The sequence below is a fragment of the Engystomops pustulosus genome, chromosome 6, assembly GCF_040894005.1.
Source record: "Engystomops pustulosus chromosome 6, aEngPut4.maternal, whole genome shotgun sequence".
Lineage (NCBI taxonomy): Eukaryota > Metazoa > Chordata > Amphibia > Anura > Leptodactylidae > Engystomops > Engystomops pustulosus.
Window position 1 is genome coordinate 173,651,022 of NC_092416.1, and position 14,278 is coordinate 173,665,299.

General features: G+C 42.3%; 1 protein-coding gene across 3 annotated transcripts in view; it reads left to right on the forward strand.

Moving 5' to 3' along the window:
• The window catches only part of LOC140065046 (alpha-N-acetylgalactosaminide alpha-2,6-sialyltransferase 2-like), a 29,131-nt gene extending 14,953 nt beyond the window's left edge, over positions 1 to 14,178 (forward strand). For 2 of the 3 annotated variants that reach the window (XM_072112497.1, XM_072112499.1), the window contains exons 3-9: positions 3,526 to 3,691; positions 5,262 to 5,427; positions 5,513 to 5,651; positions 6,181 to 6,284; positions 6,783 to 6,866; positions 11,231 to 11,330; positions 13,180 to 14,178. In XM_072112497.1, the coding sequence (XP_071968598.1) occupies positions 3,526 to 3,691; positions 5,262 to 5,427; positions 5,513 to 5,651; positions 6,181 to 6,284; positions 6,783 to 6,866; positions 11,231 to 11,330; positions 13,180 to 13,350 (930 nt within the window). In that variant the 3' untranslated portion in view covers positions 13,351 to 14,178. The remainder of the gene's footprint in view (positions 1 to 3,525; positions 3,692 to 5,261; positions 5,428 to 5,512; positions 5,652 to 6,180; positions 6,285 to 6,782; positions 6,867 to 11,230; positions 11,331 to 13,179) is intronic. The other variant, XM_072112500.1, reaches the window with a different exon arrangement.
• Positions 14,179 to 14,278: the final 100 nt, after the last annotated feature.

Consider the following 14,278-nt stretch of genomic DNA (forward strand, 5'->3'; position numbering starts at 1 on the left):
GCTCTTCTAGACGAGAGGTAGGTAGTAGGACCTCTTCTAGACGAGAGGTAGGTATTAGGAGCTCTTCTAGATGAGAGGTAGGTAGTAGGACCTCTTCTAGACGAGAGGTAGGTATTAGGAGCTCTTCTAGACGAGAGGTAGGTATTAGGAACTCTTCTAGACGAGAGGTAGGTATTAGGAGCTCTTCTAGACAAGAGGTAGGTATTAGGAGCTTTTCTAGACAAGAGGTAGGTATTAGGAGCTTTTCTAGACAAGAGGTAGGTATTAGGAACTCTTCTAGACGAGAGGTAGGTATTAGGAGCTCTTCTAGACAAGAGGTAGGTATTAGGAGCTCCTCTAGATGAGAGGTAGGTATTAGGAGCTTTTCTAGACAAGAGGTAGGTATTAGGAGCTCTTCTAGACAAGAGGTAGGTATCAGGAGCTCTTCTAGACAAGAGGTAGGTATTAGGAGCTCTTCTAGACAAGAGGTAGGTATTAGGAGCTCTTCTAGATGAGAGGTAGGTATCAGGAGCTCTTCTAGACAAGAGGTAGGTATTAGGAGCTTTTCTAGACAAGAGGTAGGTATTAGGAGCTCTTCTAGACAAGAGGTAGGTATTAGGAGCTCTTCTAGACAAGAGGTAGGTATTAGGAGTTCTTCTAGACAAGAGGTAGGTATTAGGAACTCTTCTAGACAAGAGGTAGGTATTAGGAGCTCCTCTAGACGAGAGGTAGGTATTAGGAGCTCTTCTAGACGAGAGGTAGGTATTAGGAGCTCTTCTAGACAAGAGGTAGGTATTAGGAGCTCTTCTAGACAAGAGGTAGGTATTAGGAGCTCTTCTAGACAAGAGGTAGGTATTAGGAGCTCCTCTAGATGATAGGTAGGTATTAGGAACTCTTCTAGACTAGAGGTAGGTATTAGGAGCTCTTCTAGACGAGAGGTAGGTATTAGGAACTCTTCTAGACGAGAGGTAGGTATTAGGAGCTCTTCTAGACGAGAGGTAGGTATTAGGAACTCTTCTAGACGCGAGGTAGGTATTAGGAGCTCTTCTAGACGAGAGGTAGGTATTAGGAGCTCTTCTAGACGAGAGGTAGGTATTAGGAGCTCTTCTAGACGAGAGGTAGGTATTAGGAGCTCTTCTAGACAAGAGGTAGGTATTAGGAGCTCTTCTAGACAAGAGGTAGGTATTAGGAGCTCTGCTAGACAAGAGGTAGGTATTAGGAGCTCTTCTAGACAAGAGGTAGGTATTAGGAGCTCTTCTAGACAAGAGGTAGGTATTAGGAACTCTTCTAGACGAGAGGTAGGTATTAGGAACTCTTCTAGACGAGAGGTAGGTATTAGGAACTCTTCTAGACGAGAGGTAGGTATTAGGAGCTCTTCTAGACGAGAGGTAGGTATTAGGAGCTCTTCTAGACGAGAGGTAGGTATTAGGAGCTCTTCTAGACGACAGGTAGGTATTAGGAGCTCTTCTAGACAAGAGGTAGGTATTAGGAGCTCTTCTAGACAAGAGGTAGGTATTAGGAACTCTTCTAGACAAGAGGTAGGTATTAGGAGCTCTGCTAGACAAGAGGTAGGTATTAGGAGCTCTTCTAGACAAGAGGTAGGTATTAGGAGCTCTTCTAGACAAGAGGTAGGTATTAGGAGCTCTTCTAGACGAGAGGTAGGTAGTAGGACCTCTTCTAGACGAGAGGTAGGTATTAGGAGCTCTTCTAGATGAGAGGTAGGTAGTAGGACCTCTTCTAGACGAGAGGTAGGTATTAGGAGCTCTTCTAGACGAGAGGTAGGTATTAGGAACTCTTCTAGACGAGAGGTAGGTATTAGGAGCTCTTCTAGACAAGAGGTAGGTATTAGGAGCTTTTCTAGACAAGAGGTAGGTATTAGGAGCTTTTCTAGACAAGAGGTAGGTATTAGGAACTCTTCTAGACGAGAGGTAGGTATTAGGAGCTCTTCTAGACAAGAGGTAGGTATTAGGAGCTCCTCTAGATGAGAGGTAGGTATTAGGAGCTTTTCTAGACAAGAGGTAGGTATTAGGAGCTCTTCTAGACAAGAGGTAGGTATCAGGAGCTCTTCTAGACAAGAGGTAGGTATTAGGAGCTCTTCTAGACAAGAGGTAGGTATTAGGAACTCTTCTAGACAAGAGGTAGGTATTAGGAGCTCTTCTAGACGAGAGGTAGGTATCAGGAGCTCTTCTAGACAAGAGGTAGGTATTAGGAGCTCTTCTAGACAAGAGGTAGGTATTAGGAGCTTTTCTAGACAAGAGGTAGGTATTAGGAGCTCTTCTAGACAAGAGGTAGGTATTAGGAGCTCTTCTAGACAATGCCTATATCTTGGGACCACTTCTAGCCAAGTTCTAAGTCTAAGAAACACTTCTAGACATTCCCAAGATCTTAGGAGCTAGAACTATTTTAGACAAATCCTAGGTCTAGGAGCTTTTCTAGGCATGGGCTAGGATATTAAAAGTTCTTATGGACAATCCCTAGATCTTAAGAGCCTTTCTAGACTAGTCTTAAGTCTGTCTAAGGAGCTCTTCTATACAAGTCCTAGGTTGAAGAAACTCTATTGGACAAGGACTGCGTATTAGGAGTTCTTGTAGATTGAAGGAGCTCTTCTAGGAAAAGGCTAGGTATTAGGAGCTTTTCTAGTTCAGCTCCAGGAGCTCTTCTAGGAATGGGCTAGGTATTATGAGCTTTTCTAGTTCAGCTCCAGGAGCTCTTCTAGACAAGTCCTAGGTATGAGAAGCTCTTCTAGGCAAGGGCTTAATATTAGAAGCTCTTGGCAATTTCTTCTTGACGAGCCCCTGGTATGTTAATTCTTCTGTAAACATGAATCTCTTAGGGATTTATTCACGTCACCAGATACTTGTGACACATACAAGGAAGGCAATATTGATAGAGCAAACACTGTCTATAGATATCTTTGGATTGAAGAGTAAAAGTTGGAAATTCCAACATCCTGGAGCACAACTAATTGTCTACCAATGGCCATGCTCTTACATCCTGGTCATTAATGAGGTTAATAGGGTTTAGAGTCTAGTTGTGGGAAAGTAAATCTTGACTTAACCTGAAGATCCTGGGGACCAGAGTAGAAGTTGTATCTGGGAATGTCATACTACATGGTGAATTATGAATTTGCATGATCTTTATCAATAAATGTCATAGACAAGGTCAGTTTTAGGTGCAATGGAGCCTTGTTCAATATTGTCTATTGACCCCCAACATACTATATCGTGCCCAAAAAGGGTCCCGTCGTAATAAGCTGACCACAATGTATCGTCCTTCTGGGAGCCCCACCAATTAACTCATATTTGGGAACACTGCTACTTACTAACTGGCCCCAACATGAGTAGTTCAAGTACTGTCTATCCCTACCTTGTCCTAGGTTGGTAAGCTGACCAGTGATCATAATGTCCATTGGTGAAGTCTTAGCAACTTCCCTGCCCCTAGACTAACCTAATCCTCTGGAATCCTCTGGAAAAATTCTTGAAATTTGTAGAAACTTTGAAATGCATCTCTACATGGTCAATGTTTTTTTTTTTCACATATCCACAGAAATGTCCAAACCGCACCAGAGATAAGCTTCGGAGTGAGGAATTCAGACATATGTTTTTGGAAAAGATCCCAGTTTTACAGTGGAAAAAACACGCTCAAGAGTCAGAATACGAGAGACTTAGGAAGTACATTGGAGCTCAAGGCTGGATGGGAGTGACATGGGAGAGTAAGTTGTATTGTTATATCATAACCTACACAACTTATATCTAGTATGAAAGTCCTGGAGACCTGAGGTCTAGAATAATTCATAATTTGAGTAAGATGGTCCTAAATGGACTCTGAAACTTATCAGTGATTGAGGTCAATGGATGGTTTGGTCCCATAGTCTACAAAGATGAATAGATTGATCATCATGAGGGCCAGACTATGCAGACAATGGGGCAGATTTACTTACCCGGTCCATTCGCGATCCAGCGGCGCGTTCTCTGCGGTGGATTCGGGTCCGGCCGGGATTCACTAAGATAGTTCCTCCGACGTCCACCAGGTGGTGCTGCTGTGCTGAAGTTCCCCGGAATGCACTGATCTTCACCAAGCCGGACCGAGTAAAGGTAAGCGCGAGTCCCGCGACACTTTTTCTTTAAAATGCGGCGGTTTTTCTGAATCCGTCGGGTTTTTGTTCGGCCACACCCCCGGTTTCCGCCGCGTGCATGCCGGCGCCAATGTGCCACAATCCGATCGCATGCGCCAAAATCCCGGGGTAATTCAGGGAAAACCGGCGCAAATCGGAAATAGTCGGGTAACACGTTGGGAAAATGCTAATCGGGCCCTTAGTAAATGACCCCCAATATGTGGACTCCTAACTATCCCTCCTATATCAGCTTGCTGGACATCCCAGTCCAAAGCCATGATAGAGTTGGCCACTTTTAGCAGCCTCCACCTTTCTGTGAAGACTTTCTGAAATATCTAGGTTTTCAAGATGTGAAATTTTGTCCATTAAGCCAAAAAAGGATTTGCGAGAAGGTCTACCTTGCAGATAGTTTTCCTGTTCATCTTTAAGGTGTCCATTTTTGTAGAGAAAACAATTCCACTAATCTGAGGTCCAGTGATGATGTGCTTTACACTGGTGCAACAGATGCTTGGCAATGTGCACGACGTCCTTATGATTTATGGGCAGCTACTGCTCCATGGAAAGCCTTTCCATTACACTCTATGAAGTGACAAAGGACCGCATTGGGGCACATTTACTTACCTGGTCCAGTCGCGATCCAGCGGTGCGTTCTCCGACGAGGATTCGGGTTCTGCCGGGATTCACTAAGGTCCGTTCGCCGATTTCCGCTAGGTGTCGCTGCTGCGCCAAGGTCCGCTGGAGTTCACTGGAGTTCAACTTCTATTTCTTGGTGCAGGTAAGTGCGTGTCAAGCGACACTTTTTTTTAAAAAATACTGCGGTTTATCCAAATCCGTCGGTTTTCCGACGGGCACGCCCCCCGATTTCTGTCCCATGCAACCCGGCGCTGAAATCCGATCGGATGCGTCAAAATCCCGGCGGAATTTGGCACAAATCAGAAATCGCGCGATTCGGACCCTTAGTAAATGAGCCCCATTGTCTCCAAAATCAAACTTACCTCCGATGCTACCTCTTTCTGATGCTACCTGAGTTTTGGCCAGTCTTAACACCCAGTTCCCTCTCCAAATAAAGGAGAAGCTTGCTCTGCCAATCACTACCTACAGTCATGGTTGAGACACTGGTGGAGGTTGGGCACCTAATTAATTCTTTCTTGTATATTTGTTTCAACAGTTCTTAATGAAACCTTGAATCTGATGAACTCCTCGGGCAATGCCTACATGTTCGACACATGGCAGGGACAGTCACCTTGCATTCGGTGTGCTGTGGTGGGCAATGGTGGCATTTTGAATGGATCTGGTATGGGACAAGAGATTGATGCCCACGACTACGTCTTCAGGTATGAAGTTTCACTTATGGAACCTACTGTGGAGAACAAGATGGAGACTTATTAATCGTCTACTATCTTTTGGCTTGGCTTGTAGGGTGAATGGCGCAATTACAAAAGGTCACGAGATGGATGTTGGAAACCGGACGTCGTTCTTCTCGTTCTCAACAAATACTTTGATGAACTCCTTATATGTATATGGTGGACTAGGATTTAAGACAGTCCCTCGAACACCGGTAAAGCACATAATTTACATAGTTTTTACCGAATATTGGATATGTAAATCTTAGGAGGACCCTAGAGGAGTGAAGGAGAGAACCTCCCATCAAAACACCCTCATGGTCTACTAGAATAGACTATGCTCCATTGCAGGCAGGGGCATCACAATAGGTGGTGCAGATGTAAACACCGGTCAAGGTGTACAATGATAACTGTTCCACAAGAGGAGACAGATACTTATTAACCCTTAAATAATGACTATGGGTCCTACCTCTCTGTTATATTTTTCATCCGAGGCATCCTAATGCTTGTACCCTGGGGCCATATAGAGGTTGTAAAGTCAAGCCACATCTTCTTGAACAAACAAAGACTATGTTTTGGCTAGTGCAGAGTCTGCAGGGGCAAGGCATGATGCTGAAATTCCATGCCCCGCCCCTGCGGAGCCGTAATGATTGCCTCGGTTTGTAAATTATGTTGTAAGCTTATCAGTACGTGGTGTGTCCTGATAGCAGCCAAGGTTATAACCACAAATCTTCATCTCCACAGGAAACACGTTACGTCATCTTACCAGATCATAACAGAGATTATTTATTAGTACGGGCAGCGCTCACCAACAGCCTCATTGATCAGGGCAGAGACAAGGGCGTAAAGTAAGTCCTAGTATTCATCTTCTATTGGATTTCCTATCAGAACTTGATGTCTGAAAAAATGACTGCCCCACTACAGATCAGCCTAGATGTTTGGTGACAAGCTTGCTGACTGTTCCCACCAGGGGTGGACTAAGACTGCCCTGGGCTGTATAAATATTATAGCCCCGCCCCCTACAGGTCTGGAATCACTTCCTACATCTGGTACTAGAATCAGCTTCTTGGGGAATGGAGGAAGTGTCCCTTCTTCTGCTTTCAATCTGCAGTTCCAAAACCTTTGGAGGACCATCAAAGGTCCTGAAATGGCTCTTGTGTACATGTGTATTGAGAGCAGGAGCAGATATACAAGGATTTCATGGGTGAAGGTCCTTCTGAGTATAAAGTTTGCTGGGTGGTTCTGGTGGTCATGGGCATCCTAGAAGACTTGGGCCTCAGGCTACCACCCAAACCGCCGATAATATAACGCACTAACACATTATCACTTTCTTCTCGTTTCCTTAGTGTTTCCCGATATTTTGGCAAGAACCTCACAACAGAACATTTTAAGATCCTGCACCCAGACTTTATGCGATACTTGAGAAACAGGTGAGCAGGGTGACCGACCTACCTGTGACTTACTCTGCTATGGGAGAATTCTCCAGCCCTCAGTACACGCTCTGACTATTATTAGGTGGTGTAAGTAAATAGAAGCAGTTGTCAGTAAGGGCTTTCAAGCCCTTTATCTGTGTGTGCAGTGGTGTGTCCTGTTTATCTGCCTTTGATGGTCTTTATTGACCCAAGTCCGAGGCCCAACCTCCTGCCATAAAGATAAAAGGACATGGCTGACACCTGCACTAGTCACCTCCAAAGCTGTAGAGGAAATTCCAGCAGGGGCTGCATGTAACTGGACCTTACCTACTAGTAGTTAAGAGAAACTTTACAACTTTAGTGACCTAGTGGGAAGGTAAAAATTTCCTTCAGCCAGCCAGAAATACTGACATCTTCACGTCCTGGTAGTTGACATCACTTAAAGGAGATGTTTCACCAGCTCCAGGTCTCTGCTTCCTTAATAGATGAAGTTTTACTGATTCCCACCCACTTGGAAGTTTCTTTCTACCCCTCACCGTTCCCGAGCAATCAGTGCCATAAGTTTCCATTCCAGATATGCTAATTAGAGTCTGTACCATTAAGTGGGAGGTGCCTCTCTGCGCACATCAAGGACCGCCTACCTGACATTTCCCAGCACAATTAAGCTTATATCTCAGGAACGGTAGGGGCTATAGCAAAAATTCCAAATGTTCCAGAATCAGGGGAGAGACGTCTATGAAATGGTGGAAGAATGAGAAGTAGGTGAGAGGTCTCCTTTAACATGGGAGTCTCATCGGGTAAATCGTTGGAAAGGAGAATCATATAGCAGTGGAAGGTCCAATACTGGCGAAGTCAATGTCCAAAAAGTTCCTAGCAAACTACAATGTCAGGCATGGGCTCTGAAGAACCCCTAGAAGATCGTTACCGCTCTCTTGTTATTGGAGTTGATGGTGTCAATTTGCAATTATTTTGTTTTAAAACGGAGACGTCTGACACCCAGATATCTGACATATTCATGGGAATAAAGTTCATGCACTTTGTACTCTTTTGATAAATGTCATTAATAGAGTGTGTGACAGTCAGCACCTTCACTCGACTCAGGTCACTAGTGCCGAATATCCTTTGTTTCTCAAGAAAGCAGAAAATAAATCGGGTGCTTCCCGTCGGGTTGTAATTGCACACAGGGGCAGTAATATAGTAGTTATATTCCTGTACATAGGGATAGTATTATAGTAGTTATATTCCTGTACATAGGGGGCAGTATTATAGCAGTTATAGTCTTGTACATAGGGGGCAGTATTATAGTAGTTATATTCTTGTACATAGGGGGCAGTATTATAGTAGTTATATTCTTGTACGTAGGGGCAGTATTATAGTAGTTATATTCTTGTACATAGGGGGCAGTATTATAGTAGTTATATTCCTGTACATAGGGGGCAGTATTATAGTAGTTATATTCCTGTACATAGGGATAGTATTATAGTAGTTATATTCCTGTACATAGGGGGCAGTATTATAGCAGTTATAGTCTTGTACATAGGGGGCAGTATTATAGTAGTTATATTCTTGTACATGGGGGGCAGTATTATAGTAGTTATATTCTTGTACATAGGGGGCAGTATTATAGTAGTTATATTCCTGTACATGGGGGGCAGTATTATAGTAGTTATATTCTTGTACATAGGGGGCAGTATTATAGTAGTTATATTCTTGTACATAGGGGGCAGTATTATAGTAGTTATATTCTTGTACATAGGGGGCAGTATTATAGTAGTTATATTCCTGTACATAGGGGGCAGTATTATAGTAGTTATATTCCTGTACATAGGGGGCAGTATTATAGTAGTTATATTTCTGTATATAGGGGGCAGTATTATAGTAGTTATATTCCTGTACATAGGGGGTAGTATTATAACAGTTATATTCTTGTACATAGGGGGCAGTATTATAGTAGTTATATTCCTGTACATAGGGGGCAGTATTATAGTAGTTATATTCTTGTACATAGGGGGCAGTATTATAATAGTTATATTCCTGTACATAGGGGGCAGTATTATAGTAGTTATATTCCTGTACATAGGGGGCAGTATTATAGTAGTTATATTCTTGTACATAGGGGGCAGTATTATAGTAGTTATATTCCTGTACATCGGGGGCAGTATTATAGTAGTTATATTCTTGTACATAGGGGGCAGTATTATAATAGTTATATTCCTGTACATAGGGGGCAGTATTATAGTAGTTATATTCCTGTACATAGGGGGCAGTATTATAGTAGTTATATTCTTGTACATAGGGGGCAGTATTATAGTAGTTATATTCTTGTACACAGGGGGCAGTATTATAGTAGTTATATTCCTGTACATAGGGGGCAGTATTACAGTAGTTATATTCTTGTACATAGGGGGCAGTATTATAGTAGTTATATTCTTGTACATAGGGGGCAGTATTATAGTAGTTATATTCTTGTACATAGGGGGCAGTATTATAGTAGTTATATTCTTTTACATAGGGGGCAGTATTATAGTAGTTATATTCTTGTACATAGGGGGCAGTATTATAGTAGTTATATTCTTGTACATAGGGGGCAGTATTATAGTAGTTATATTCTTGTACACAGGGGGCAGTATTATAGTAGTTATATTCTTGTACATAGGGGGCAGTATTATAGTAGTTATATTCTTGTACATAGGGGGCAGTATTATAGTAGTTATGTACTTGTACATAGGGGGCAGTATTATAGTAGTTATATTCTTGTACATAGGGGGTAGTATCATAGTAGTTATATTCTTGTACATAGGGGGCAGCATTATAGTAGTTATATTCTTGTACATAGGGGGCAGTATTATAGTAGTTATATTCTTGTACATAGGGGGCAGTATTATAGTTGTTATATTCTTGTACATAGGTGGCAGTATTATAGTAGTTATATTCGTGTACATAGGGGGCAGTATTATAGTAGTTATATTCCTGTACATAGGGGGCAGTAGTATAGTAGTTATTTTCCTGTACATAGGGGGCAGTATTATAGTAGTGATATTCTTGTACATAGGGGGCAGTATTATAGTAGTTATATTCCTGTACATAGGGGGCAGTATTATCGTAGTTATATTCCTGTACATAAGGGGCAGTATTATAGTAGTTATATTCCTGTACATAGGGGGCAGTATTATAGTAGTTATATTCTTGTACATAGGGGGCAGTATTATAGTAGTTATATTCTTGTACATAGGGGGCAGTATTATAGTAGTTATATTCCTGTACATAGGGGGCAGTATTATAGTAGTGATATTCTTGTACATAGGGGGCAGTATTATAGTAGTTATATTCCTGTACATAGGGGGCAGTATTATAGTAGGTATATTCCTGTACATAGGGGGCAGTATTGTAGTAGTTATATTCTTGTACATAGGGGGCAGTATTATAGTAGTTATATTCTTGTACATAGGGGGCAGTATTATAGTTGTTATATTCTTGTACATAGGTGGCAGTATTATAGTAGTTATATTCGTGTACATAGGGGGCAGTATTATAGTAGTTATATTCCTGTACATAGGGGGCAGTAGTATAGTAGTTATTTTCCTGTACATAGGGGGCAGTATTATAGTAGTGATATTCTTGTACATAGGGGGCAGTATTATAGTAGTTATATTCCTGTACATAGGGGGCAGTATTATCGTAGTTATATTCCTGTACATAAGGGGCAGTATTATAGTAGTTATATTCCTGTACATAGGGGGCAGTATTATAGTAGTTATATTCTTGTACATAGGGGGCAGTATTATAGTAGTTATATTCTTGTACATAGGGGGCAGTATTATAGTAGTTATATTCCTGTACATAGGGGGCAGTATTATAGTAGTGATATTCTTGTACATAGGGGGCAGTATTATAGTAGTTATATTCCTGTACATAGGGGGCAGTATTATAGTAGGTATATTCCTGTACATAGGGGGCAGTATTGTAGTAGTTATATTCTTGTACATAGGGGGCAGTATTATAGTAGTTATATTCTTGTACATAGGGGGCAGTATTATAGTAGTTATATTCTTGTACATAGGGGCAGTATTATAGTAGTTATATTCTTTTACATAGGGGGCAGTATTATAGTAGTTATATTCTTGTACGAAGGGGGCAGTATTATAGTAGTTATATTCTTGTACATAGGGGGCAGTATTATAGTAGTTATATTCTTGTACATAGGGGGCAGTATTATAGTAGTTATATTCTTGTACATAGGGGGCGGTATTATAGTAGTTATATTCTTGTACGAAGGGGGCAGTATTATAGTAGTTATATTCTTGTACATAGGGGGCAGTATTATAGTAGCTATATTCTTGTACATAGGGGGCAGTATTATGATATTATGATTATTGTCATAGGTTCCTCTATGATCCGATTTTAAAAACAAGGAGTCGTGATATCTATCGGCCGTCCACTGGAGCCTCGCTGCTGCTTAGCGCTATACACACATGTGACCAGGTGAGGAGGGATGCTCACATTAATTCTTCACCTCTATAGACTACAAAGTATCGACCTCATCTGCCCATGACCATCAGAGATGCTAATGTTATCAGCCCTCGCTACCCTTGACCTGGGCACCATTGATCCGGAGATGAATACTTGTAGTTGTTGCTGCTAATGACCTCGTTGGCTCATATCCATGTACTGGCAGGTGTGGACGTGGTTTAGACAAAGACTACTAAATTAGACGCTCACAGGGAAATAACAATGTTTATTTAACAAATGGAGGAACAAGGAAGAAACCACAAGTCAATTATGTACTTTTGATAAGGAGCAACGTACATACGGTGTTTATTCCCAGAACATAGTGGATTGTAAACTGTCTCATAAGATCGCCCCCTAGAGGTTGGAATGCTGTAATTACTGTCTTTATTCGCTTTTTTTTTGCACAAACAGCACCACACCTGTTCACGGGTTGTACCTGGTATTGCAGCTCATCCCCTTTAACATCAATGGAGGAAATATGTGATAATAGGATCTAACTTGCTGATCAGTGCGGGTCTCAGTGCTGAGACCCCCAAAGAGCGCAAGAACGAGGAGCCCAACCGACCCCTCAGCCTTATGGAGCAGACGGTCGCACATAACCATTCTGCTCACGGAGATCCGTGTGATCGGCCGTCTGCTCCATTAGTCTGAGGAGCAGCAAAGGGGTCAGTCGGACCCCTCGTTCTCGCTATCTGCGGGGGTCTCAGCACTTAGACCCCCACTGATCAGCAAGTTAGGCCCTATCCCATGGAGAGGGCCTAACTTGCCCTCTCGGAAAAACACCTTTAAGAGTGCAAGGCTTCTAGAAAAGCTTAGTAATAGCCCAATGTCGGCGAATATGGACCCTGGAGAATACAGGCCCAAAGCCTGAGTCTGCAGTACTGAGACAGCACGATTCTGCCCGGTGCTGTGTTGTCATGGAGGTTTTGTGTGGATCCATCCACATCACTGATCTCTGGTAAATCTATACAGGCGGTCCCCTACTTAAGGACACCCGACTTACAGACAACCCATAGTTACAGACAGACCCCTCTGCCCACTGTGACCTCTGGTGAAGCTCTCTGGATGCTTTACTATAGTCCCAGACTGCAATGATCAGCTGTAAGGTGTCTGTAATGAAGCTTTATTGATAATTCTTGGTCCAATTACACCAAAAATTTTAAAACTCCAATTGTCACTGGGGCAAAAGAAAAAAAATTTCCTAGAACTTCCATTATAAAATATACAGTTTCGACTTACATACAAATTCAACTTAAGAACAAACCTCCAGACCCTATCTTGTATGTAACCCGGGGACTGCCTGTATATGGGCAGACAGTGATGGTGATGGACGCCATATTTGTTTCCATGGCTACACTGACAGGAATCTCTCAGCAGAGAGGCCTGTAACTTCAAGGGGCTTTATCACAGTATCTAAGCAGAGTATTAGAGTCATGTTTTCAGTTAAAATCGCCCCCTTTAAGCTGTGGTGACCCGTGGTGTTTACATTTGTTGTGAAATGATTTGCCAAATTACATTGTGTTAACACAGCGAATAATGTCAGCCGCCATGTGATTAGGCAAATCTCCTCAGGTTGTAGTGCGTTTCAAAACAAATGTAAATGGCAAGTGTGAACGCAGCCTTATACGTCAAAGTTCCCCTGCTTGGTTTCCATGACAGAAGTGAAGCTAGTGGTGGTCACACACAGGCCCGGACGTGACACCTCCTATAGCTAGGCCTCGCCATCATTTCACTCCATATTTGGTGACTGTCTCTGCCCAAAATAAGGCCCCAATTTTTGGGTCCCTGTCACAATTAACCCCTGCCTTTCGTGTCTCTTCAGGTCAGCGCTTATGGATTCATGACGCCAAACTACGCAACATTCTCAGACCACTACTACGACCGTGTCTATCGCAGGGTGGTCTTCTACGCTAACCACAGCTACCTCCGGGAGATGAAGCTCTGGCAGAAGCTACATAACGCCGGGGTGATAAAGCTCTACATGAGGAACTGAGGCTCGAATGTGAATGATAGGGATCATGGGGTCGGGATCATGGTGGGTCAGTTCATGGCCACGTGATGGACTCTATGAGGATTATCTCCTGAGGAATAGACTGGACCTCCAGCAAGAACCAACATGCAGCTGCCAGCTGACTGTGAAGTTTTAAAAAAAAATGTTTTTAATCCCAAACTTGAAAAGCACTTTCCAAAAAGGACAGCAACCCCCCTCCTCCCCCGATAAACACGGCTTTACGTTTTTTTCCCCAAAGCAGGGGTCACATCATAGTCACCAAGTGGTCACTATGTGTGTTTGTATGCAAATAGAGGCAAAAAAAAAAAACCTCTTAAAAGTTTTTTTTATGGAAAAATCACTTGAAAGATCACATGATCGCCGGCAATATGAAGTTGCTACGGTGGCCACTAGAGGAGTAAAGTGGTATTACATATTACTCATTATCTAAGCAGTGGTGTATATCGTGTACCCCGGCACCCATGAGCCCAAACAGGGGATTTTACTGGGGATTTTCCCTCCAGAGGTTTCTGAGAAAACTTCCAAAGCATAGGGGGCGCTCTAGGACCTGATTGTAGGATAGATTACAAAACATGAAGTTTTGCTGCAGGATCTTTTTTTGCGGTTACAGAGTTTTTCTTTTAGTGCACTTCCTCCATGATATGTGACTACACCCGGGGATTGTCTTCTCTGATCGTACGTTGTGTTTCTAAGCTGCAATTAATTTAATAATTTATTTTTTTTTTGTTTTTGGGAAAAATATCAGAATGATGTACAGGGGGATTATTGTATTTTTAATGATTATAATAAATTTCAATTTTGTTTTTTGTATTCATGAGTTGATTTTGATTCTGTAGGTTTCTGTCCTCAGCAGGACTGCACTCAGGACATTTTATAATAAATTTTCCTAAAATAATTAAAATGTAAATCG